Here is a 27810-nt window from a genome sequence, read left to right as displayed (position 1 = left end):
TTGATTTTCCTTTAAAGAGGAACTCCGTCTTTCACAAACCCCTACTGGGGCAATTCAACTCTTGCAGAACATCACGTCTGTGTGTGTGTGAGAGAGAAAGAGACAGAGGAGAGGCTGCTGTATTTTGAAAGCGAAAGAAGAGGGGAAATGAATATCTTTCAGAAACGTATTATATACTAGACACAATTGCACTTTGACATACATTATCTCATTTAATACTCAGAAAACCCATGTGAAATATATGCAGTTGCCCTATTTCGTCCTTTTAAAAATGTTTTATGATGGACAATTTCAAACATAAAACATCAAAACAGGGGTGCCTGGGGTTCGAACCCCGTGTCAGGCTCCATGCTGTCACCATGGACCCTGCTTGGGATTCTCTCCCTCTGTCTCTGCCCCTCCCTGTGCTCACTCACACTCACTCTCTTACAAAATAAATTAATTAATTTTTAAAAAGTCAAGACAGTCTTATGATAAGTCCCCTTATAGCCCTCACAGCACTTCAACAATCATTTTGTCACCCATCATTCATTCCCTCCCCAATCTCCCCACACACACTCCTCTTCTCCACTTTTTCTCTGAATCTGGATTACTGTGAAGGAAATCCCAGCCATCGGATCATACTATCCCACGAGTATTTTAATATGACATCCAACATAGATTCTTGAGGGGAAAAAGCACCTTAAAACCATTTATCAAATCTAAAAATGTTAGACCTTAATAATGCCTTGATAATAACAAGTGGCGAGTGCATGTTTAAATTGTCATAATCATCTCAAAATGTTTCTAAAATGTAGTTTGCTTCAATCAGGATCCAAACAAGGGTCACACATTTCATTTGGTTGCTATATCTCTTCAGTCTCTTGTAGTTTATAGGTTTCCCACCTGTCTCTTTTATAGCTTAAAATGTGTTTATTGCAGAAGCCAGGATATTTATCCTATAGAGCTTACGACATTCTAGACTTTGTTGTAAAAAGCATGCATGTTCATTACCTCCTGTAATATTCTCAAAAACTCTGAACGTAAAATGGTGCCCATTTTACAGATTGGGAAATGGAGGTTCAGGGAAACTAACTTTTTGAATCAAGAGCTCAAATCCAGCTCTGTCAGACTCCAAAGCCAATTATAAGAGCCAAAGTAGGCTCTTATTTTTGTGTTCGGTGGGGGACGAAGTTATTTCACATTGTTCTCTAGCTGTTTGACTTCTCTACCTCTTGGGCAGGCAAGGCCCCTGCCTTACCCATCTTAGCACCTTTTGCATCCCAAAGTGCTGTTTGTAGGGAACGCTTACTAAACACACTGTTCGTTGTATTAACTCCTGTTGTTTTAAGCTCCAGGAGAAGGAAGGATGGGGGACAAAAGCAGCCTGAGGGCCCTGCTGCGTGACAAGCCTTCCGCGGAGAGTAGAGAATCTGGTGGCAGGAGCAAGGGGATGTTAGATGCGACTCCTTCAAGGACTCTCCCTGTACATTTTCCCTTCCCCACCGCTTCTGTGCCGTGCGGTCCCTCTCACTCCCGAACCGGCACACCAGAGGCTGCCACGGACTGTCTTCTGATTCACTGGCATAACAAGCACTCGGCCTCAGGTTTGAGCGCTGTGTCCTCAGGGCCCCAAGACAGCGTTCCCTCCCTAGGGGGTGGCAAATTTCAGATACCATCACATCTTGGCTGTGCATGTGGCCCGTTCTGTGGACTACACTTCATCCATCCCTAGGCTACGAACTTGCTCGAGCGTTTCTCTTGACTGGCACTTTCCAATGGAAAGTGTGGCCGTTAATCTTATGAACCCTTCCCATTGGGTGGGAAAGAATCTGTGAGCTTTGAAGTCCGTTTGATTCAATGTCAGAACTCTTTCACTTCTTGAAGAAGGAGTCGGGGAGAGGGGCGCCTGGCTGGCTCGGTCAGCGGAGCCTGCAACTCTTGACCTCAGGGTTGTAAGTTCGAGCCCTGTGTTGGGTATAGAGATTACTTAAAAACTAAAAAATAAAATAAAATAAATCTTAAAAAAGGAGTCAAGGAGAGGCCCCGTGAGCAGCTTGCCACAGAAGGACTCGGCAAAGAGAATCCAAGGCTTCCTTACAAAAATAGAATTGGGGAAATGGAAAGTGAGTAAACTCAAGCTGGCCACAGGGATAAGAGCATATGGGGCTGTTATTGGCCTGTGGAGGTCTTCTTGAGTTCTTTCATGACTGGGAGGCTACTCCTCACCAAACCACAGAGCTTCCTTTAACTCAGTCACCGCGAAGGCTCCACCCTCAGATTGACCTTTTTCACAGTTGCATCAGGTACATCTTGGTGTCATGTCATAGCTCTCGGTTGGTTCTGGTTAGATGCCCTCTCAGATATGAGCAGCCTAAAAGCAACACCTGGCTCCTTTCTTGTTACTTCCCCACAGCACTGAGTTCGGTATTTTTTTTTTAGGGTAGATATTGAGTCGTAAGGCAGCGACCATGAAAATGCTTAGTTCTATAATGACACCCAACAAATGTTTCTTTAGTGAATGATTGGCCTTAAGTCTGTGTTAAAAAAAAAAAAAAAAGAAAAAGAAAAATCGGGAATGCGGAGTTTTTCATCTCCACTTAAATTGAGGCTTCTGTTGTTTTGCAGAGCAGATATGTTGGATATTTTGCGGATGTGAAAAATATCTACAACTTGAATCTCCCTGCCAGAAAAACACTCAAGATTAAAAAAATCGTTATTTATTCAATTCACGGTAAGTGCTTTACATACAATTGGAGAATTGGGCAGGAGGGGGCAATGTTCTTCGTTTTCAAGTGCAGGAGGGTTGCTCCTAGCTATCTGTACCGAAAATCCTAACTCATGGCTGTCCTCTCATGCATCCTTACATAGGCACCCCTCCCCCAGGAAGAGCCCAAGAGCCCTTTCATGTCCTCTCTTTTCCTTTCCCACCACCAACTAGGGGGCCCCCTCCCCTTCCCTTTTCTCCTGTTCTCATTGCTCCTTTGGCCTCAGCTGGGGGCAGACTTTTCAGAATAGGATCTCTGATGGAGAAGACAGGAAGGGCCCATGAGCCCTGGAGACCACCTCGTCCTCATACCCACCTTTAGCTCAGGGTGCACCTTGGCAGAGGCACCCTTGTATCATTTTCTCACATGTTCCTTTCAGAAACCCTCGTCTCATCACAGTGGTTTCTCCCTCTCCCCTCCTTCCTCCATCCATAGCCCTCTCCCCCCAGCAACTCAAGATGTCTTCATGTGTCTTAAATACCCAAAGACATCTGAAATGCCCAAACAACAAATGAATTTTGTTGCCACAAATTCTTTTTTATGAATAACTACCGAGTGCCTGCTTTGGGCCAGGTCCCATGCTAGTGTTTCCTTGCCCTTAAGAAGGAGAGGAATGAGTACATGTAGATAAAAAGCTGGCCACAGTGTTGCGGGCACACAGAGACTGGGCCCTGGCTGTCAAGAAAGGTTCCTAGGGAGCAGCACCCAGGTCTACCTGAATCTACATGAACACAGAAAGAGTTGGGAGAACCCTGGGCGCTATGGGGGTGTCTTATCAGTTATTACTGGAAGTAAAAATCCTTATAAATTTTTTAAAAACTGACTCTTCGCCTTCTTCAAGAATGTCAGGAGAGACTGGGATCCACCATCACCCCAGGGAGGAAGGAGAATTGGTCAGACTGTCCATCTCTGGGGCTTGAGAAAGGGAGAAGAGGAGCAGGGAGGAATTGTCCTCATGGCTCTCTTTCTACATGACCCACCTCACTTCCTGCACTGCTCACAGGGGAGGGGACAGAGCAGGGCCCCCTCGGTGGGGACGGGGATGGGGCCTCATTCTCGCTGCCATTGGTGCAGCAGGGGGCAATGCTCTGGCTCCCCAAAGTCAGATTGTGGGCCATGTGGAGGCGCTGGGTCTCTCACGGTTGGTACAGTGTCAGGGCGTTGGTAACCATCCAGACAGCCTAGTATTTTTAGCCTCTGGGGAGTCACACAAAATAAGGTCTAGACTTTTTTTTTTTAACATTTCATCCAATTATTCAGAAATAAAAGAATCCTTTAAAATATATTTTAAAAACTGCAGAGTCAAAAAATTACAGTTCATTAAAGTACAAAATGCTCTTTTCCAATTATTTATGTGTCCCTTCCTCCGCACCACACACATAGAGGTGGTGGTGAGGAATTTTAACGGATCACCCCAAACAGATCGCACAGGTTTCTGGCTTGCGAAAACAAGTGTCAACCCAGTAGCATTTGTTTCTGTGGGAAATTTGAGTCTAGGTTTCCAAACAAGCATTGTGCAGGCGGACCCTTGAAACGCAGCCTGTTCTAGCAGAAGGCTGCCTATGTATATAAATGAGCAACTGTTTGTGAAAAGGTTTTGCAGACTGCAAAGTCCCCTGCGGAGTCCATCAGGACTGTTTCAGGGGCTGTGTGTGAATTAGGAGGGACGGGGTTACGGCGGATCCTAATGGCTGATCTCAGAACTCCACGGCTGTGAGACCTCCCCAGGGTAGAACCAGGCTTATGCAACAGGTGTTAGAAGGTGGGGGACAGCAGCGCTTTGCTCCGTTCCCTTTCCACATTCCGTGGGGTCCTGGAGAAAGAGTAAACTGCTTTATTCTACAGCCGGAGAAGCAACACAGCCGGCCATAGGAGCAGTTTCTTCCACTGAGAAATATAAACCCAATGATAAAACCGACTCAGTGGCATGAGAGCCAGGATTGTATCTGCGTGTATATTCTGCTTCAGTTTCTTCTTTGTTAAGGAGACCAATAGTATCTATACAAACCTCCGTATTAAACAGGCAAATGGGCATTCAGTCCAGTGGAGTTTTAATATATTTTTCTAATATGAATAGTGAGAGTGGGAATAGTTCCTCAAAATTCTAAGCTTAAAAATGTTTTAGGGGCTCCTGGGTGGCTCAAAGTGTCTGACTCTTGATTTTGGCTCAGGTCATGATCTCATGGTTTGTGAGTTCAAGCCCCACCTCGGGCTCTGTCTGCACTGACAACTGAGAGCCTGCCTGGGATTCTGTCTCTTCCTCTCTCTCTCTGTCCCTCCCCCATGTGCACTCCCTCTCTCTAAGTAAATATTTTTAAAAATTATAAAGGTTTTAAAGAAGTTCTACAATTTCATGTTTCTCAGTCTGATATGATATCCTAAGACTGTGATTTCTCTGTTCATATTTTAAATTTTAGATAAGATCTGTGGAAACGTTGTGTAGTTAAAACTGTAAGGCACAGATGTGGAGAACAAAGGAACTGACCCAAATGTAGGAGCTCTGCAGGGGAAAAGTGGTAGAGAATTTCATGGGTTTGGTTTGCTCGTCTTGGGCTAACATGAAATGGATTATAAATGTCCAGTTTGAGATTCCTCATGTAGACTTCCAGACAAAGTTGCAACCTTAGCAGTTGTTTAGTACAACGTGGGCCCAGGCTTGCAGAGCTGACTTAAGAAGGCCCACATGGTAAGTTAACATTCTTTCTGCACCCATGTAAATAATCAGGCCACAGCTAAAGACACCAGCCTTCTTTTGTTGTTTTTCTGTTTTATTTCACTTATTATCCTCCACCTGTCCTTCAAGCCCTATCTTCTAGGCTAAGAAGTTCTGTTAGCCCTTGGGGGTGGAGACTCTTGGTGCCCTATCAGCATCCCCTTGGATCCCCTCTAACATCTCTGTGCTCCCACCCCCAGCTTCCACTCCCTTTGCTATAATCTTCAGAGAATTACCACTGGAGCCAATTCACCTATATGGAACCCAAAATGCCTGAGAGTGACACCACGCTGTTGGGCAGCCCATAGCCATTTAGCAGGTGTACAAAAACCTAACTCTATTGCTTCAAAGTGTGACAAATTCGGCAGTACAGTTTACACTAAAGAATTAATGGATCAAGCTGAATCTGTTGCTTGAAATCCCACCCTTCCTTGGCTCTTATGAGTTCCTCCTAGGAACACTTCCTTTGTAAATCACCAGCACCTTAATGGTTGGCTCAGGGTCTGCTTCTAGGAGAACTCAAACTATGGGTGGCCATTTGCTTCTTATTAAGGTGTATTTATAACACTATAGTCTAAGTCGGGGGATATAGCCTATATTGCAAACTGCGTAAGGACAGAGACCATTATCCATTCATCTTTGAATCGCCCAGGCTGTGACACATAGGTGAAGCTTGGTAAATCTCTGTTGTCTTGAACTAGGATGTCTCTGGCATGTCTCACTACACCATCTCTATCCCTCACCATCCACTTCTCTGATTTTATCCCTTCCTCTCTGTCCCTCCATAAATTAGCTCCAGCAACATTGGCTTTCATTTTTTTGTTGTTGTTGCCATTCTTTTATAGTAACAATTCTTGGACTTCTACATGTTGTCTCTCCTTATTTTTATAAACTTTTTCTTGGGGCTCCTGGTTGGTTCAGTCAGTAGAGCATGTGACGTTTGATCTTGGGGTTGTAAATTCAAGCCCCACATTGGGTATGGAGATTACTTAAAAATAAAATATTTAAAAAATTTTTTAATGTTTATTTTTGAAGGAGAGAGAGGGGCAGAGAGAGAGGAAGACACAGAATCCGAAGCAGGCTCCAGGCTCTGAGCTATCAGCACAGAGCCTGACATGGGGCTCGAACTCACAATCAGTGAGATCATGACCTGAGTGAAGTCAGTCGCCCAACGGACCGAGCCACCCAGGCGCCCCAAAAATAAAATCTTTTTTTAAAACAAACTTTTTTTATTGAAGTATATTTGACACAAAATGTTAGTTTTAGACATATGACCTAGTGATTTGACGAGTCTGTATGTTATGTTCACAAGTGTAGCAACTGTCCAACATCATACACATACAATATCACTCACTGTATTTCCTAATGCTGTACCTTTTATCCCCGTGACCTATTCATTACATAGCTGGAAGCCTTTCTCTCCCACTCTCCTTCACCTCGCCACTTGCTTCCCCTTTGGCAACCATCAGTTCTCTATTTTTACGGGTCTGGTTCTGCTTTTTTTTGTTTGTGCATTTGTTTGTTTCACTTTTTAGATTCCACGTATAAGTAAAACCAAATGGTATTTGTCCTTTTTTGTCTGACTTCTTTCATTTAGCATAATACCCTCTAAGTCCATCCATGTTCTCACAAATGGCAAAATCTCCTTCTTTTTATGGGTAATATTCCATTGTATTTATATACCACTTCTTTATTCATTCATCAGTGGACACTTGAGTAGCTACCATATCTTGGCTATTATAAATAATGCTGCAATAAACATAGAGGTACAGATATCTTTTCAAATTACTGTTTTTGTTTTCTTTGGATAGATTCCTGGTAGTGCAATTACCGGATCATATGGTATTTGCATTTTTCATTTCTTGAGGACAGTCAGTACGGTTTTCTGCAGTGGCTGCACCAATTTACGTTCCAACTAGCAGTGCACAAGTGTTCCTCATTCACCACATCGTTGCCAACACTTGTTATTTCTTATCTTTTTTATTGTAGCCATCCTGACAGGTGTTAAGTGATATCTCATTATGGTTTTGATTTACATTTCTGTCATGGTTAGTGACGTTGGGTATCTTTTCGTGTGTGTGTCCTCTTTGGAAAATGTCTATTCAGGTCCTCTGCCCACCTTTAAATTGGATTTATTTTTTGGTGTTGAGTTTTATAAGTTCTTTATATTTGGATATTAACTCCTTATAAGATATACCATTTGAAAATATTTCCTCCCACTCAGGAGGTTGCCTTTTCAATTTGTTGGTGGTTTCCTTGACTGTGAAAAAGCTTACTTTAGAGAAGTCCCAATAGCTTATCATTCCTTTTGTTTCCCATACTGGAGGAGACAAATCTAGAAAAATGGTGCTAAGGCTGATATCAACCTGAAAGGAAAAAACCTGCAATCAAGAATACTCTACTCAGCAAGTCCATCATTCATAAGGAGAGATAAAAAATTTCCCAAACAAAAGTTAAAGGAGTTCATTACCACTAAACCAGGCTTACAAGACATGTTAAAAGGAATTCTTTGGAAAGAAAAGACCATAATCAGAAGTAAGAAAATTATGACAGGAAAAAAATTCACAGGTAAATGCAAACATATAATAAAAGCAGTAGATAAATCATAAAACCAGTATAGAGGTTAAAGCATAAACACACTAAAATCAATTATGTCTACAAAAATCAGCCAAGGGATTTGTGAAATAAAAGGATATAAAGTATGACATCATGTGCATAAAACATGGTTGGTACAAAGTAAAAATTTATTGCTTTTAGAATGTGTTCAAACTTAAGCAACCATAAACTTAATATAGACTGCTCTGTGTATAACATGTGTATATATGAGCTTAATGGTACTCATAAATCAAAAACTTGCAATAGAAATGCAAAAAATAGAAACAAATCCAAGCATAACACTAAAGAAAACCATAAAACCACAAGGGAAGAGAGCAAGAGAAGATAAGAACAGGGAAAAACTATAAAAACACAACCATAAAACAAGTAACACAATGGCAATAAGTACATACCTAATGATAATTACTTTAAATGGACTAAATGCTCCAATCAAAAGACATGGGGCGATTGAATGGTTAAGAAAGCAAGACCCATCTATATGCTGCCTACAAGAGACTCACTTCAGACCTAAGACACATGCAGACTGAAAGTAAATAGATGCAAATCTACTCCTGAAATCATTATCGCACTATATGCTAACTTGGATATAAATTTAAAAAAAAGAAAGTAAATAGATGGAAAAACACTTACCATGCAAATAGAAGAAAGAAATCTGGGGTCACAATACTTAGACAAAATAAATTTTAAAACAAAGATGGTAACTAGAGACAAGGACATTAAATGATAAAGGAACAATCCAACAAGAGGATATAACTGTAAATATGCACCCAACATGGAAGCATCTAAATACAAAAAGCAGCTACTAACAGATCTAAAGAAAGAAACTGACAGTAACACAAAAATAGTAGGGGATTTTACAGCCCATTTACATCAATGGATAGATCATCCAGGCAGAAAATCAACAAGGAAATAGGACCAGATGGACCTAATATATAACAGGACATTCCATCCCCAAACAGCAGAATACACATTATTTTCGAGTGTACATGGAACATTCTCCAGAATAGATCACATGTTAGGCTATAAAACAAAGCTCAATAAATTCAAAAAGACTGGAATCCTATCATACATCTTTTATGACCACAATGGTATGAAACTAGAAATCAATCACAAGAAAAAACTTAACACAAATACATGGAGGCTAAATAATATGCTACTATCAATAAATGGGTCAACCAAGAAATGAAAGAGGAAATCAAAAAATGGAGACAAATGAAAATGAAAACACAACAGTCCAAACTCTTACAGCAAAAGCTGTTCTAAGAGGGAAGATTGTGGCAATACAAGTCACCTCAAGAGCAAGAAAAATCTCGAGATAAAAATAGAACTACACTACGACCCAGCAATTGCACTATTAGGTATTTATCCAAGGGATACAGGTATGCTGTTTCGAAGGGGCACATGCACCCCAATGTACAGCCAATGCATATGCACAGCCAAAGTATGGAAAGAGCCCAAATGTCCATCGATGGATGAATGGATAAAGAAGATGTGGTATATATATATACAATGGAGTATTACTTGGCATTCAAAAAGAATGAAATCTTGCCATTTGCAACTAAGTGGATGGAACTAGAGGGTATTATGCTAAGCGAAATTAGTCAGAGAAAGACAAATACCCAATGACTTCACTCATATGAGGACTTTAAGATACAGATGTACATAGGGGAAAGGAAGCAAAAATAATACCAAAACAGGGAGGGGGACAAAACATAAGAGACTCTTAAATACAGAGAACAAACAGAAGGTTGCTGGAGGGGTTATGGGAGGGGGGGATAGGCTAAATGGGTAAGGAGCATTAAGGAATCTACTCCAGAAATGATTGTTGCGCTACATGCAACATGGATGTAAATTTACATGTATGTAAATTAAAAAATTAATTTAAAAAAATCTCAAGAAACCTAACCTTATAACTAAATGAGTTGGAAGAAGAGGAATAAAGCCCAAAGCTAGTAGAAGGAAAGATATAATAAAGATTACAACAAAAATAAATGATACATAAACTAAAAACACAATAGAACAGATCATTGAAACCAGGAGCTGGCTCTTTGAAAAGACAAAAAAAATTACAAATTTTTAGCCACACATTTCAAACAAAGGAGAGAGGACTCAAAATCATAAATGAAAGAGAAATAACAGACACCACAGAAATACAAAAGATTATAAGAGAATATTATGAAAAATGCTGACAAATTGGACAACCTAGAAGAAATGGATACATTCATAGAAACATACATTCTTCTAAAATTGAATCAGGAACAAACTGAAGATTTGAACAGACCAGTTACTAGCAATGAAATTGAATCAGTAATCAAAAAACTTCCAACAAACAAAAGTCCAGGACCAGATGACATCACAGGTGAATTCTACCAAACATTTAAAGAAGAGCTACTACCTATTCTCCTCAAAGTATTCCAAAAAGTAGAAGAGGGAAAGTTTCCAAAATCATTCTAAGAGTCCAGTATTATCCTGATACCAAAATGAGATAAAGATATTACCAAAGAAGAAGAAGAAGAGGAGGGAGAAAGAAAGAAAGAAAGAAAGAAAGAAAGAAAGAAAGAAAGAAAGAAAGAAAGAAAGAAAGAAAACTGCAGGCCAATATCTCTGATGAACATAGATGTAAAAATCCTCAAAAAATATTAGCAGACTGAATCCAACAATACATTAAAAAAAAACATTCATCATCATCCATTCCAGGGATACAAGGGTGGTTCAGTATTTTCAAATGAATCAACAGTGACACATCACATTAACAAGAGAAAGTATAAAAACCATATGATCATTTCAATAGATGCAGAAAACCACTTGACAAAATACAACATCCTTTTGTGATAAAAATTCTCAAGGGTTAGAGGGAACATACCTCAACATAATAAAGGTCATACATAAAAAACGCACAGCTAACATCATCCTCAATGTTAAAAACCAAAGCTTTTCCTCAAAGATCAGTAACAAGACAAAGATGTCTACTACTATCACTACTTTTATTCATCATACTATTGGAAGTCCTGGCCACAGCAGTCGGACAAGAAAAATAAATAAAAGGCATTCAAATTGGTAAGAAAGAAGTAAAGCTGTCCCTATTGGCAGATGTCATGATACTATATAAAGTCCTTCAGCAAAAACTTCCAGAACTGATAATTCAATAAAGTCACAGGATACCAAATTAACATAGAGAAATGTGTTGCATTTCTATACACTAATAATGAAGTAGCAGAAAAAGAAATTAAGAAAAACAACCCCATTGTTAAAATTTTAAATTGTTAAAATGTCCATACTACCTAAAGCAATCCACAGATTTAACGCAAACCCTATCAAAATACCAACAACATTTTTCACAGAAATAGAACGAATAATCTTAAAATTCACATGGGACCACAAAAGACCCCAAATAGCCAAAGCAATCTTGACAAAGAACAATGAAGCTGGGAGTATCACAATCCCAGATTTCAAGATATACTAAGTTGTAGTAATCTTAACAGTATGGTGCTGTCACCAAAATAGAAACATCAATGGAACAGAATAATTAGCCCCAAAATAAACCCACCCTTTTATGGTCAATTAATCTAGGACAAACGAGGGAAGAATATACAATAGGAAAAAGACAGTCTCTTTAACAAATGATATTGGGAAAACTGGACAGCTACATACAAAGGAGGGAAACTCTACCACTTTCTTACACCATACACACAAACTCACAGATGATTAAAGACCTAAATGTGAGACCTGAAACCATAAAATTCATAGAAGAGAGTATAGGCAGTAATTTCTTTAACATAGCCATAGCAACATTTTTCTAGATACGTCTCCTAAGGTAAGGGAAATAAAAGCAAAATTAAACTATGGTACTACACGAAAAGGAAAAGCTTTTTTGCACAATGAAGAAATCCATTAACCAAATGAAAAGACAACCTACTGAATAGGAGAGGATATTTGTAAAAGATCTGATAAGGGGCTAATACCCAGAATATATAAAGAACATACACAACTAGGGGCACCTGGGTGACTCAGTTGGTTAAGCATCTGACTCTTGATCTTAGCTCAGGTCATGATCTCATGATTCATGAGACTGAGCCTGACATCCAGCTCTGCACTGACAGTATGGAGCCTGCTTGGGATTCTCTCTCTCCCTCTCCGCCTCTCCCCTGCTCACTTGTGTGTGTGCGCTCTCTCCCTCTCTCTCTCTCTTTCAAAATAAATAAACATGAAAACATTTTTTAAAAAGAACATCTACAACTCAACACCAAAAAATAAAGTATCAGACTAAAAAATGGGCAGAGGACCTGAATAGACATTTTTCCAAAAAAGACCTACTACACATGGCCAACAGACACATGAAAAGATGTTCAACATCACTAGTCATCAAGGAAATATGAATTAGAACCACAATGACCTATACCTTCACACATATCAAAATGGCTAGAATCAAGAACACAAGAAATAACAAGTACTGTTGAGGAATTGGAGAAGGAAGAGCCTTCGTACATTATTGGTGGGAACGCAAATTGGTGCACTGTGGAAACTATTAATTAAAAATAGAATTATCATATGATCCAGTAATTCTACTACTGGGTATTTACCCAAAGAATATTAAAACCCTAATTTGAAAAGATATAGGCGGCACCTGGGTGGCTTAGTCAGTTAAGCATCCAACTCTTGATTTCAACTCAGGTCATGATCTCACAGTTCACGGGATCGAGCCCCATGTCAGTCTTCATGCTGACAGCATGGAGCCTGCTTGGGATTCTCTCCCTCTCTCTCCCTCTCAAATAAGTAAACTTATGTTTACATATATGTATATATATACACACACACACATATATATACACACACTTATATATACACTTATGTGTGTATATATATACACTTATGTGTGTATATATATATACACTTATGTGTGTATATACACATCTTTTACGTATATATGTATCTTATGTATATATACAAGTCTTTTATGTATATATGTATACATATGTATACTTACATTTATAAATAAGTAAACTTATTTATATATATACATATCTTATATACATATATACACATATACATATTTATATACATGTACATATACTTTTTTATGTATATACATACACATATCTTTTATGTATATATACACACATCTTTTATGTATATGTATATACACACACACATGTGTATATATGTGTGTATATACATCTTTTATGTATATACATACACACATATGTATACACACACACACATCCTTATATTTATTGCAGCATTATTTACTATGGCCATTATACGGAAGCAACTAAAGTGTCCATCAACTGATGAATGGATAAAGGTAGTATATATATATATATATATATATATATATATATGGAATATTAAGCCATAAAAAAATGAAATCTTGCCATTTGAGCATGAATGGACCTAGAGGGTATATTGTTAAGTGCAGTAATCCAATCGGAGAAAGACAAATACCATATGATCTCATTCATAAATGCAATTTAAGAAACAGAACAACAACAAAAAGAACCAGACTCTTAAATACAAAGAATAAACTGGTGGTTGCCAGAGGGGAAAAGGGGTGGGGTAAAGAATATTAATAGAACCCCGACCTTGATGAGCACTAAGTAACGTATAGAACCCTTAATCATTATATTGTACACCCAAAACACATATAATACTGTATATTAATTATACTTGACTAAAGTGCCCAGAGTTAAGCCCTCTGGTCATAAAAACTTGTTAAGCCAGCTGGTTTTCAAAGCCAAACGTCACAGGGACTCATCTTCCCATTGTGCGGGCCCTCTGTGCCTGCCGTGGGGTCTGATTTTCTTGCCTAAGCTCGTGGTTCCCTCCTGTTTATGGTTAGCCTTGCCGGGACAGTTCTCAACTGTCTCCCCTTGTAACCTTTTCGACGTGGCCTCTTCTCTACTGTGGCAAGTCTGTCCTGCCAGTGTTGGGGTCATTTTCATAGTTGCACTGATGTGGCTGTTATCTCAGTGTGTTTGCGGACGAGCTTAACTCAGGATCCTCCTACTCTGCCATTTTTCCGGCAACAAAAAACAATCATCATATGATTTTTATCCTCCTTTTGCTAAAGCGGTGTACCATGTTGACTGAGTTGAAAACATGCAACCAACCTTGCGTCCCCAGAATAAATCCCACTGACTGTGGTAGATAATCCTTTTCATGTATTGTTGAATGTGGTTTGCTCATATTTTGTTGAGTTTTAGATGTATGTTCATCAGGAAGGTTGGCCTGTAGTTTTTTTTTCATAGTGACTTTTGTCTGGTTTTGGTGTAAGTAATGCTGGCCTCGTAGAATATATTTGGAGGTTTTCCTTCCTCTTCTATTTTTGGGGAGAGTTTGCAGAGAATAGGTATTAACTCTTCTTTAAATGTTTAGAATTTACCTGTGAATCTGGTCCCGGGCTTTAGTTTGTTAAGAGTTGTTTGATTACTGATTCAGCTTCATTACTAGTAATTGGTCTGTTCAGATTTCCTATTTTTTCCTGACTCAGTGTTGGAAACACCAGCTTTCTTTTGGAATAAGAATAACCTTCCTTTGAGATTGTTATCAAACCAGAAGGGGGATGGGGAGACTGTCAGAAGAAAGGGTGAAAGAATTTGAAATGAGAGTAAATTGTCTAGTGGACCCTTCTGGGATTATCTCCACCTCTCATGGTCTTTAAGCTATTTTATAACTGTAAGTTGTAGAAAACTGGTAATGCTGCAAATAATTTTTGTACTTAAAAATGCAAATTAGTTGTGTCCGGTGGAATGCAATGGATTATTGAGCCATTTTGTTTTATTTGTAAATTCATGTCATCAGCCCTTATCCGCCTATAAATGTACAGTACTTTATTATTTTTTAAACATTTTTAATGCTTTTTATTTTTATTTTTGAGAGACAGAGACAGCATGAGTGGGGGAGGAGCAGAAAGAGAGGGAGACCCAGAATCCGAAGCAGGCTCCAGGCTCCGAGCTGTCAGCACAGAGCCCGACGCGGGGCCGAACCCACAAACTGTGAGATCATCACCTGAGCCGAAGTCGGACGCCTAACCGGCTGAGCCACCCAGGCACCCCTATTTTTTATTTATTTTTTTAATGTTTATTCATTTTTGAGAGAGAGACCAAGTGCGCGTGGGGTAGGGGCAGAGAGAGAGAGGGAGACACAGAACCCGATGTGGGGCTCAAACTCATGAACCCTGAGATCATGACCTGAGCCGAAGTTGGACCTTCAACTGACTGAGCTACCAGGTGCCCCAATGCGGTACTTTTTTAAATTTAAGTATAACGTACATTAGCTTATATTTGTTTCTGGTGTACAATATAATGATTTAACAATTTTATACATTACTCAGGGCTCATCAAGGTAAGCGTACTCTTAATCCCCTTTATTTCACCTCCCTTCTGCTAACCACCAATTTGTATTCAAGAGTCTGGTCTTTTGTCTCTTTTTTTCTTTCATTTATTTTCTTAAATTTCACATATGAGGGGATTCATATGGTATTTGTCTTTCTGACCTATTTCACTTCGCATTCTACTCTCTAGGTACATCCACATTGCTGCAAATGGCAAGATTTCATTCCTTTTTATGGCTGAGCAACATTCCATGGTATACGTACACATCTTCGTTATCCATGCATCTGTCAATAGACACTTGGGTTGCCTCCATCTATTGGCTATTGTAAATAATGCTGCAATAAACATAGGAATGTACATATCTTTTTAAATTAGCATTTTTATATTCTTTGGGTAAATACCTAGAGTGAAATTACTGGACCATATGGTAATTTGATATTTCATTTTGTGAGGAAATTCCATTCCGTTTTTCCCAGTGGCTTGTGCAGTACTTTGAATGAGCTGTAACATTTTACTGGTTTCTTATTGAGTAAAATAAAATTTTTGACGTGTTAAAAAAATGCAAGGTAGATGGGGTGCCTGGGTGGCTCAGTCAGTTAAGTGTCCGACTTCAGCTCAGGTCATGATCTCACGGTTCGTGAGTTGGAGCCCCACGTCAGGCTCTGTGCTGACAGCTCGGAGCCTGGAGCCTGCTTCGGATTCTGTGTCTCCCTCTCTCTCTGCCCCTCCCCTGCTCATGCTCTGTGTCTGTCTCTCAATAATAAATAAACATTTAAAAAAAGAATTAAAAAAAATGCAAGGTAGAAGACAGTGCTATGGTATGCGTACAGGACAGTGTTACGATATGCAACGATTTCTGTAAAACAAAAGTGGGGAATAACATGTATTCATGTTTGCATATATATACATACATAAAAACTTCTGGGAGAGTATATATTCATATTTGATTATATATGCATAAAAAACATCTATTTGGAGTTGGAGAAATAAATGGGGGGGATGGATGAGACAGACTCTTCACTTCATGTCTTTTTCTACCTTTTATATTGTGTAAATAGGGGTGCCTGGGTGGCTCAGTAGGTCAAGCATCTGACTCTTGATTTCGACTCAGGTCATGATCTCACGGTGCATGGGATTGAGCCCATCATGCTCTGCACTGACAGCATAAAGCCTACTTGAGATTACCTCTCTCCCTCTGTCTCTGCCCCTTCCCAACTCATGCTTGCTCTCTCTCCTTCAAAATAAACTTTAAAAGTTATATTGTGTAAATATGCTTCATTTTAAAAGTTTTAAATGTGTGGTAATGTAAGCTTAGAAAGCAAGTATTTCAATTCGTTTAGTTGTTAATTTCACTGATCTCCAGTTGGCATCAGTGGGAAGAGATTCTCCAGCTGGAATGGGGCCAGGGGAAGACAGGCAAAGAAATGATGATGGTCTACTACAAATTAATAATGTGGGTTTGGTGGAAACAAAGCAATCATAATATGACCATCAAGAATGATCTATCTATATATCTATATATGTATATGACTTTGTTAGAATATTTTTTTGAGTTCTGTACCTTTGCCTCTGTGCATATTTGTGACCTGCATGGATAAAAGGAAAGCACTAAAAATTGAAGGCTTGAGAAACCAGTCCTTTTAGGAACTACTAAAAGAAGGTCCTTTGAATTGAATACAGGGAGAGAAACCATTTGTCTGTATATGTATACTGAACATCACAGGAATGTTTAGGTATAGCCATCCAGTATTTTCATGGAGACTGCCCTGGGAACTGGGGTTAAAGGACGGCAAGAGGAATTTAGGTTATTTATTATTAAGAAACAGTATTGGGTATCTGAAAAATGCAACCCATCAGCAGGAAAGGGTACAAGTCCCATTCCCTGATTTTTTTTTTCTAGAAAGGTGAAATGAAAGAGATAAATTCTGAGAAGCTGAACTATATTTCTTTCCCCTCCCCCCCCCCTCCAGCCTTATAAATTGGGCTTTGGGAGACAAAGTTGGGCTTGAAGCTTTGTCTTTTAAAGACAGAATTCACGCAAGACCCAAATGATTCAGTATTGACACATTGTGAGCTGGAATAATTTTCTTTCTAAACCATATTGTTAATTGGTAAGACATTTTGATCTTTGCTCTAACTGGCCTAATTTTATTTCATGCAGGTGTTGGAAAGGGCAATGGAAATGATCTAAAAGTACAAATAATATTGCACCGCAAAATCGTCTTTTTAAGTTCTGCTTCCAAAAATTGTTGGGTAAGAGCACGTAAACTGAAAATGCTGGCATTTGTTTTAGTTCTCCATGTCAATCAGCATGTTGACCTCCCAGACCGTCACTCACCACAAAGAAAGACCATGCTGTTTTCTGGTTACCATCCAACTTGGCATCCCTGTGTTCAGATACAAGTCAGAGCACAAACTCCTTATTCAAAATAGTCTTTTCAGGGCATTTTCCAAACTATCTTTTCAGTTCAGTGTGTTCCTTTTCCTTTCCCTTTTACACAAATGCCCAGCATGTTCCCAGGAATTTATCAGAGTTTTCGATTCATGTATCTGGTCATTTTTAGCTAAATAGTCTTCTTCTTGTCATTTTATAACATGGTACTGATTCTGAAATTATAAGCTTATAGGTGATTGGCATGCACACTAAAAAGATGGAGACATCAAGACTGTACCTCAAAAATATGATTCAGGGAATCTGGAATGGGGCTCAGGAATCTCTTGAGTTAGCAATGTCCCAAGTGATTCTATCTCACATGTCCTGTGGGTCTGTACCTTCAAGAGTAACCCAAGTGGCTGGCTGGATGTAGCTCTCTGCCCAAAAGCAATGGGACCTGGTATGCCTAAGATCATCAACCTTTTCTGAAGCAATAAGAAACCTTCCTAGATCTAAGAAATATAAACTCTTAGAATTCTCTCGCAGGCTTGCCTCTATTCTATCACTTCTCCAGCACCACTTCTTCGCCTCTCCTCCACAGAAGGCCCTCACCCAGTCCTGATCCTTGGCTTTCTGTTCTTACCTCTGTACATACCCTACTCTTGGTTCTGCTCGTCCATTCCCCTGCCTTATATATTTTTTTCTTTCTTCCACTCCGCACATGTTTATGAGCACCTACCGGGACCCACAACATGGACGGTCTCTGCCCCAACAATCCAACCATGTTGTCAGTCCACGTTTGTCAAATGAGCTTTTCCTCTGCTTGTGCAACTGACATCAGAGTTCTCTCACTCAGGCCTTAAAATTTAGCAGTATCTTTGATTCTCTCTTTGCTGTGCCTGCACATCCAGTCAGTCACTAATTCCTGTTGATTGTACCCTTGGAATCTCTCTTCACTCTCTCCGTTCCTTTCTGTTCCTGTTGCCAACACCTCGTTTGTTCATGCCCAGATTTCCACAACGGTCTCCCTACCTCTTCCTTCCCCTCATACAATACAGTATATAGAGTCCTGCAATATGCAGGTATTTCATTGCTCCAACAGTGAAAAGCTGTAAGTAGAGAAGACACACGGCATGCCTGTAGTCAAAGCCAGTTAATATCTTTGGCTCAGCATTATCTGTAAAGATCACATATCAAGTGTTTTGAGGATTAGATAATATATGTGAAGTTTCTTTGTGACCGATAAATTGCTAAGTGTTATATGTGATCATCATCAGGCCACTTTGTCACATAGGAAATGCCCCCCTCTCCATATTCTTCAACTTCATTCTTATTTCCCTGGCTCTTGAACCTTAGCCATAACATACCTGAGACCTGAGCTTACTTCCATCAGGTACTTGACCTGCAGACTCCATTCCAAGTAGAGTGGGTGTCCTCTGGCCCTTGGAACACAACACTCTTTAACTTCTGCTTCATGTTTTTGCTGGTCTTTCCTCCCCCTCTCCCACACCACCCTGCCTCCACTGGATTCTCTTTTCAGTGCTCCTCATTTATACAAATGCTTCCATGCCCAACTCTGTTTCTACCTTCTCTGTGAACCTTTCTCATTCTATGCTTCTTGTTAACCTCTCCAAAGTCTTCATCATCTAGCTTGACATGTAATTTATGCCATTCTGTTACTTTTTGTGCGTGTAGCTCCCTGAAGCATGCCTTGAGTCTGCACCTTCTTTTCTATTTTGCACAGGTACACAGGCTTTTCTTATTGTGGGGGCCACTATTACACAAGGGTAATCAATAACAAAGAAATACTTAGTATAGCTTCAAGAAAGTCCTTCATTCCAGAAGCTTGGCCAATTCTTGGTCACTCCATCCAGCAGTCAGCCATGGACAAGGTCCATGATCCCATCAGCTGACCCCTTTTTGATAAAACATGACCAATTATGTATTGCTTTTTGTTTTTGTTTTTGTTTTTTTTATATATATGAAATTTATTGACAAATTGGTTTCCATACAACACCCAGTGCTCATCCCAAAAGGTGCCCTCCTCAATACCCATCACCCACCCTCCCCTCCCTCCCACCCCCCATCAACCCTCAGTTTGTTCTCAGTTTTTAACAGTCTCTTATGCTTTGGCTCTCTCCCACTCTAACGTCTTTTTTTTTTTTTTTCCTTCCCCTCCTCCATGGGTTCCTGTTGAGTTTCTCAGGATCCACATAAGAGTGAAACCATATGGTATCTGTCTTTCTCTGTATGGCTTATTTCACTTAACATTACACTCTCCAGTTCCATCCACGTTGCTACAAAAGGCCATATTTCATTTTTTTTCTCATTGCTACGTAGTATTCCATTGTGTATATAAACCACAATTTCTTTATCCATTCATCAGTTGATGGACATTTAGGCTCTTTCCATAATTTGGCTATTGTTGAGAGTGCTGCTATGAACATTGGGGTACAAGTGCCCCTATGCATCAGTACTCCTGTATCCCTTGGGTAAATTCCTAGCAGTGCTATTGCTGGGTCATAGGGTAGGTCTATTTTTAATTTTCTGAGGAACCTCCACACTGCTTTCCAGAGCGGCTGCACCAATTTGCATTCCCACCAACAGTGCAAGAGGGTTCCCGTTTCTCCACATCCTCTCCAGCATCTATAGTCTCCTGATTTGTTCATTTTGGCCACTCTGACTGGCGTGAGGTGATATCTGAGTGTGGTTTTGATTTGTATTTCCCTGATAAGGAGCAACGCTGAACATCTTTTCATGTGCCTGTTGGCCATCTGGATGTCTTCTTTAGAGAAGTGTCTATTCATGTTTTCTGCCCATTTCTTCACTGGGTTATTTGTTTTTCGGGTGTGGAGTTTGGTGAGCTCTTTATAGATTTTGGATACTAGCCCTTTGTCCGATATGTCATTTGCAAATATCTTTTCCCATTCCGTTGGTTGCCTTTTAGTTTTGTTGGTTGTTTCCTTTGCTGTGCAGAAGCTTTTTATCTTCATAAGGTCCCAGTAACTCACTTTTGCTTTTAATTCCCTTGCCTTTGGGGATGTGTCGAGTAAGAGATTGCTACGGCTAAGGTCAGAGAGGTCTTTTCCTGCTTTCTCCTCTAAGGTTTTGATGGTTTCCTGTCTCACATTTAGGTCCTTTATCCATTTTGAGTTTATTTTTGTAAATGGTGTGAGAAAGTGGTCTAGTTTCAACCTTCTGCATGTTGCTGTCCAGTTCTCCCAGCACCATTTGTTAAAGAGGCTGTCTTTTTTCCATTGGATGTTCTTTCCTGCTTTGTCAAAGATGAGTTGGCCATACGTTTGTGGGTCTAGTTCTGGGGTTTCTATTCTATTCCATTGGTCTGTGTGTCTGTTTTTGTGCCAATACCATGCTGTCTTGATGATGACAGCTTTGTAGTAGAGGCTAACGTCTGGGATTGTGATGCCTCCTGCTTTGGTCTTCTTCTTCAAAATTCCTTTGGCTATTCGGGGCCTTTTGTGATTCCATATGAATTTTAGGATTGCTTGTTCTAGTTTTGAGAAGAATGCTGGTGCAATTTTGATTGGGATTGCATTGAATGTGTAGATAGCTTTGGGTAGTATTGACATTTTGACAATATTTATTTTTCCAATCCATGAGCAGGGAATGTCTTTCCATTTCTTTAAATCTTCTTCAATTACCTTCATAAGCTTTCTATAGTTTTCAGCATATAGATCCTTTACATCTTTGGTTAGATTTATTCCTAGGTATTTTATGCTTCTTGGTGCAATTGTGAATGGGATCTATGTATTGCTTTTTGAATGTGAAGGCTAGCTTTAAAACCGAGCATGTTAGCATATCCCAGCATATGAAAATCAAGTGGCACACATTCAACAGTAATGTTTACTTGGTTAAACTCTAATGGAAATGGGAACGATTTGTTCTTTACCACTGCCCTACCATGACCTCCAAACATGTTGGCCTTTTAAAAACGTAACAGTATTGCAACTTTATAGAAATAATGATTCACGTTTACATGTAGTGACTGGACTATGAGACCAAGCGTACTTGATAAATACAGGAAGCCTTTATCTGTGACCATGAACTTCACTGTTCTCTTACCAGCTGGTTTTAAGGTTGTGAATTCCATGTGTTCATTCACAGATACTTCACGATATTGAAACAGACAACGTAATAATTCATTTATCCAGCTGTCCACCTCTGTATGATGATGTGAAAGTACGGTTTCTCTCTTCCTCAGTGAGTAATCAAGAAACAGTGTTATTCTCGTCTGGTCTTTTGAATTATTCTGCTTTAGGATTTCCTTGCCTACAATTCCCAGCAAGAAATAGGAGATGTCAAGCCCTGGCCAGGGAGAGGGAGAAAAACAAGTCAGATCCATAACAAAAATTTTAAAAAGAACCTAAACTGGTTTTTGCTCATTTTTTCTAAATTCTATACAGTTTGCATATATTTTCAAATAAGAAAAAAACCAAGGTATGTTTATTGCAGAGCAGTGATCACATTTTTCTTTTATATCTCTAAAACACATCGTTCCCCATAATTTTTAGTTTATGGTGTTGAAAGCATACACCATAAACTAACACCTTCTCAACAAACACCTTCTTTCCTTAAGGTAGCATTGTTTGTAAATTTATGTGTATGTTTAACTCTATGAATCTATACTGTGTAGAAAGCATCCTTGAACTAACATCTTCTTTCATTAATTAGAAGTGTTTGCAATAGAGAACGAACAGAGGGTTGCTGGAGGGGAGTTGGGTGGGGGGATGGGCTAAATGGGTGATGAACATTAAGGAGGGCACTTGTTGGGATGAGCGCTGAGTGTTATTTAAGTGATGAATCACTAAATTCTGCTGAAACCTATCTTACCATATATGTTAACTAACTGGAATTTAAATAAAAACTTGGGGGTAAAAGGGAGATTTTACTTTCCTTTGGATTGACATATAATTCATTTTAAATAGTATTTTTTTAAGTTTATTTTGAGATTGACAAATTCAGCATGAGTGAGGGAGGGGCAGAAAGAGAGAGAGAGAGAATCCAAGCAGGCTCTGCACGGACAGAACCTGGGGGCTTGAACCCATGAAACCATGAGATCATGACCTGAGCTGAAACCAAGAGTCAGATGCTTAACCAGCTGAGCCACCCAGGCACCTAGGAAAGTTTTTTTTTTTAAGTGTTTTTGGGGCGCCTGGGTGGCTCAGTCGGTTAAGCGTCCGACTTCGGCTCAGGTCATGATCTCACGGTCCGTGAGTTCGAGCCACACGTCGGGCTCTGTGCTGACAACTCAGAGCCTGGAGCCTGTTTCAGATTCTGTGTCTCCCTCTCTCTCTGCCCCTCCCCCATTCATGCTCTGTCTCTCTGTGTCTCAAAAATAAACGTTAAAAAAAAAAGTGTTTTTAATCCGATATTTGCCTTACATAAAATGAGAATGTTTGCCATAGTCATTACTCTGAATATCATGAGTGTATAATTTATATTGAGCAGTCATAAAGTGCACGAGTGTTATTCTATATGTAACAAATTTCTAAAGGTCAGTAGTTTCATTTTCCTATTAAAATTATCAAGCAGAACTGCCAACAAGTAACTATGTCGATCAATTTAAAATGTATATCCTGTGCCCTCCTTCATGCCCTGCTTGCTCTCTGTTGGAGAATCTATTCAGTACTGAAAAAAGTATCTGTGTTGAAGCAAGCGACCCATACTGGCTTTGAATAACGAAGCCAGTCTGAACTCTCTCTCAGTCGGTGGTCCCTGAGCAGAAGCACTGCTACAGGCACCGGCCCAAGCAATGTTGGTCATTTTGTGATTTTCAAGGGCCAGGAGATGAAAACACTTTCAAAATGTTTAGGTATTTTTATCACCAATAATGACAATTATCAATGTAGCTGCTCCTTGTAGAAATGGATGATCTCTTCAGGCATAAACTGGTATAGGTTTCTGTTTAGAACTAAACTATATTAGAAGACTATTGCTTAAAAGTACAGAAAAAATTACATTTCCTTACATTTTGATAGAAATAGCCATTTCTTAAAGCCTCCTCCTTTGTGTCATGAGTATAAAGTTATACACTGTGAGTGCTATGTACTTAATGGCTACAACTGACAAATATAGAAATGAATGGAATTTTAATCCCTTTGGAATTAGCTTTTGGTATCAATTTTACTATGAAAAATAACTTTTTTTTTTAATTTTAGGTTCTTCCTAAATACTATGACAACTGCCCATTTTTCTTCTGGTTCCATACATCTTTTATACAAAATAACAGGTATGGCTCGGATACAATCCAGTAGAAACAGCTTAATCTTCAAGGTCTGTGTAAAGTGCGATGGCAAACCTTTTGCTGATTGCCATATGCTCAATTTCCAGAAACCAAGAATCCTCAAATGCCCCAATTCTTCACTGCCTTTCTCCTCTTAATCTGGTTATGTAAAATATATGGCTATTCTTGGAAACTACCGTTGCATTATCCTCAAGGTCCATGCCCTAGGACTGTTTCACAGAAGTTAAAACATGTTCTGATCAGATCTGGAGTATGGTAATAAAGCCCTCCCATGCAAGTTTAGTAGGAGTCTGCTCAGTACCCTGTGGGAGGTCCTCCCAATGTGTTAATTTACCTAGACCGACCACCCACTAAATTCTATGCCCCAAAGGAAGGCATCTTCTAGGGAAGCTGCAGCTAGTTTAAAGGTGATTGACACACTTAGATCTAGGACAGAAGTTAGAAGACACAGTAAGCATTAATGAAGACCACTTTAATAGTCTCCCATTTAAAAATGACTTTCTTGGCGTGACTGGGTGGCTCCAAGTCTCGACTTTGGCTCAGGTCATGATCTCACATTTGTGAGTTCAAACCCTGCATTGGGCTCTGTGCTGACAGCACAGAGTCTGCTTGGGATTCTCTCTCTGCCCCTCCCCTGTTCATGCTCTCTCTCAAAAAGAAAAGAAAAGAAAAAAAAAAACCTTTCCCAGTTTAGTTATTAGAAAATCATTTTTAAGCTTATTTTTTAAAAAGTATATTGAGTGGGGGAGGGGCACAGAGAGAGGGAGACAGAGTCCCAAGCAGGATCCGCACTGTCAGCTCGGACCCCAAAGTGGGGCTTGACCCAGGACCCAGGAGATCATGACCTGAGCCGAAACCAAGAGTCAGAGGCTTAACCTGCTGAGCCACCCAGGCACCTAGGAAAGTTTTTTTAAAAAAGTATTAACTGAGGATTATTATTCCAAGAAAACTTCTACTTGTCTGGAAACTCATTCCTGAGTCTAGACATTCTCTAGAATTCTATTCCTCTAGTACTTTAAGGAGTATTTGTTCTTCAGTGCTGAAAATTTGAGGTGGATTGTTATCACCATACCGTAATCATCATCCAATACAAAAAGGGAAAAATATTCCAGAACTGGAGTTTTGAGGTAGCTGTGACTGTATGTGGCATGAATCGACAGTTCCCATTACATATAATCCCACCCTTTTCTTCAAATCTGACCACTTCCTCTCACACCTCGAGTCCAGTAAAGGCAACAGTAAGTTGAATATCTGGTCTACATCCTTCTGATGCACCTATTTAATGGATAGAGTGAACTTTGGATTTGATGGGGAATTTTTACCAATTTTTCCCTGGGTGTATACAAACAATAAACTTTGACTCCCAACATGAGCCAAGCCCCTCAGTCGACATCTGGGTGAAACTTCATTGGGTGTTACTCTTCCAAAGTGGTTCTTGCCATGGGGCACAATTTTTTCCTTTAAAACACATTGATCATACTAGAGAGGCAATGAGTTAGAAACCTATAAAAGTGAGGAGAGAAGTGATCTAATTTTCCCTAGTGCTTGGTATAGCTGTTTTATTAGCTGCAAGGTGGTTAACTGGTCAAAAATGCCTCTGTCCTCATTTAAAAGACTCGGTATTTTATTACTTGGTTTTAATACACACCTAGTCTCTCTGGAGGATTTCACATGGCAATTTATTAATGTCAAATGTCCTTAATCCTATAAAAGGCAATGTGAAAAGAATCGGTGATGTGTAATTACTGATGATTAAGATTTGGTTGGCTGTGGAGAGGTGCGGGGAGCTGGCTAGAGGGGATCGGACAGAGGCTGAGACTAACCATGGCAGGTGGGTCTCCTTTTTTACCCTTCTGTGCTTGCAACGATGTTTCTGCTTTTCTAGGCTTTATCTTTCAAGAAATGAATTGGATAATCCCCATAAACCAAAAACATGGAAAATTTACCGTCCAGAGTTTGCAGTCGAGGTATTTTTTGATGAGGTCGTAGCTGGTACCTAATTAAGCCTAGTTCCCTTTCTCGGACAGAATCATGTTCTTCACAATCCCTGCCACATATTTGTAGCTTCTAAACCTCCTTCCTTGCTGGTATACTTATATTTACATTCATGTACATATGTTTTTGCCAAACCTATTAAATACATACAAAGTAAAATCTCAAGGGTGCTTCTTACTTTCTGAAGGAGTTAGGTCATGTTTGCGAGAACTAACATTCTTATGTACTATGTTCCAAATTATCACTTTGAAGAACCTTTAAATAACAAACCTTAAAATATTTAAGAATTATGATTCCTCCCAATAATCTGAGTTTACTTATCTGAAAATACAAGTATTCCCTGCTTTGTTTTACATTTTAATTTCAGATCAGAAAGGTCACTTCTGTTTTCTTCCTCTGCTTGATTTATAAACTACTTAACAAACATCAGATTGGCACAAAGACTTGCTTGTTTTCAACCCAGAAAACTGTGCACACAAGCAGACCCACCAGTGCATGGGCTAATTACACACGCAGACTTCGGGGAGGGCACAGGAATCTCGGTAAACACAAGCAGCGGTTACTGAATATTCTATTTATTTTTGCACCTTCACGAGTGAAGTCAAAGGAAATGTTTGCCTAGAGAAATCTAGATTCTTTTAAAGTCCACCTCCTTCTTCACCAACCCTGCTCACAGCCAAGTTCACTTAAGTTTAGGGAACTCTGTGAAGGAAGGTCATCTTTGCATTGCAAATATCGGTTAGTCCTGTGTCCCCAGGGAATCGTTTTCTCTTACTATTTTATTCCAAGTACCTTCCCCGTCATTGTACCTTGACTGTCCTTATTTATGAACATGGCATGAAAGGTTCACTTTTTCCCTCCAGTCAGCCCACAAGGGGTCCCAGCTGCCAGTGCAACCTACCTGAAGGCTCCTTTTGGAGGAAAAGTCTTTCAAGTTCTCAGCGTGTTAGGACTACATTACTTCCTGTAATTTGTGATAGGAATGTGTTGCAGCAGAACAGCTGGTACTGTTTCCTTTAAATTTTTTTAATGTTTAATTTTGAGAGAGAGAGAGAGACAGACAGTGCAAGGGGGGAGGGGCAGCGAAAGGAGACACAGAATCTGAAGCAGGCTCCAGGCTCTGAGATGTCAGCACAGGGCTCAAACTCACAAATGGCCAGGTTATGACCTGAGCTGAAGTCAGATGCTTAACCAGCTGAGCCACTCAGATGCCCCTGTACTGTATCCTTTAAAACCCATGCAGCAGTGAGCTACAGCGGGCAGATCAGGTGGCAGGCTTAGGTCAGTGGGAAAATACCGAGCTGGCTCAGTGAGGAGCAGTAAGGTCTAGCCCTTCTCAATACTGGCAAGAAGGGAGGAAGGAAACCTCCATTAAGTCTCTTGTTTTTTGAAATATCATAGCCGGGGTTTCTCTTCTCTAACCCTCCAAGGTGCATCAAGATTCCTGGCCCTTATGAGGTGCCACACTGTCGTGCTTTTGCTCCTATAAAGAGATTTTATGGGAGGTTTCCACCTTAGAACCCAATGTAAATACTTCCTTTGAACAACTTGAAAAACTTACATCATAATACATCAGAACGATACCAGTTTTCTTAAATAGAATTTACTACCCAGAATAGAATTATCCAAAACTGAATAGCAAGTTTCACTATTTAGAAATAGAACAGCATCCTGCCCCATCAGAAACATCACAGGTACCACCTGGCAGAGGGAGATTAATGCTAGCGGACCAAGTTTCACAACTGCAGTGTAATAAAGAACACATTTTT

The 27810-nt window shown here is 39.7% G+C and overlaps 1 protein-coding gene across 1 annotated transcript in view; it reads left to right on the top strand.

Annotated features, from left to right (window-relative positions):
• Window positions 1–26046, top strand: part of LOC124508377 (phosphatidylinositol 3,4,5-trisphosphate 3-phosphatase TPTE2-like) — a 91074-nt gene extending 65028 nt beyond the window's left edge. The window contains exons 12-16 of the mRNA XM_047074741.1: window positions 2608–2713; window positions 17569–17660; window positions 21907–22002; window positions 23961–24031; window positions 25932–26046. Coding sequence (XP_046930697.1) covers window positions 2608–2713; window positions 17569–17660; window positions 21907–22002; window positions 23961–24031; window positions 25932–26046 — 480 coding nt within the window. The remainder of the gene's footprint in view (window positions 1–2607; window positions 2714–17568; window positions 17661–21906; window positions 22003–23960; window positions 24032–25931) is intronic.
• The last annotated feature ends 1764 nt before the right edge of the window (window positions 26047–27810 follow it).

This window comes from Lynx rufus, unplaced genomic scaffold (genome assembly GCF_022079265.1).
Source record: "Lynx rufus isolate CCGP_SWC_20201006 ecotype Redwood Valley unplaced genomic scaffold, mLynRuf1.p SCAF_1, whole genome shotgun sequence".
NCBI classification, from domain to species: Eukaryota; Metazoa; Chordata; class Mammalia; order Carnivora; family Felidae; genus Lynx; species Lynx rufus.
The sequence above is the reverse complement of the archived record's forward strand: the minus strand, read 5'-3'. Positions and strand labels throughout refer to the sequence as shown.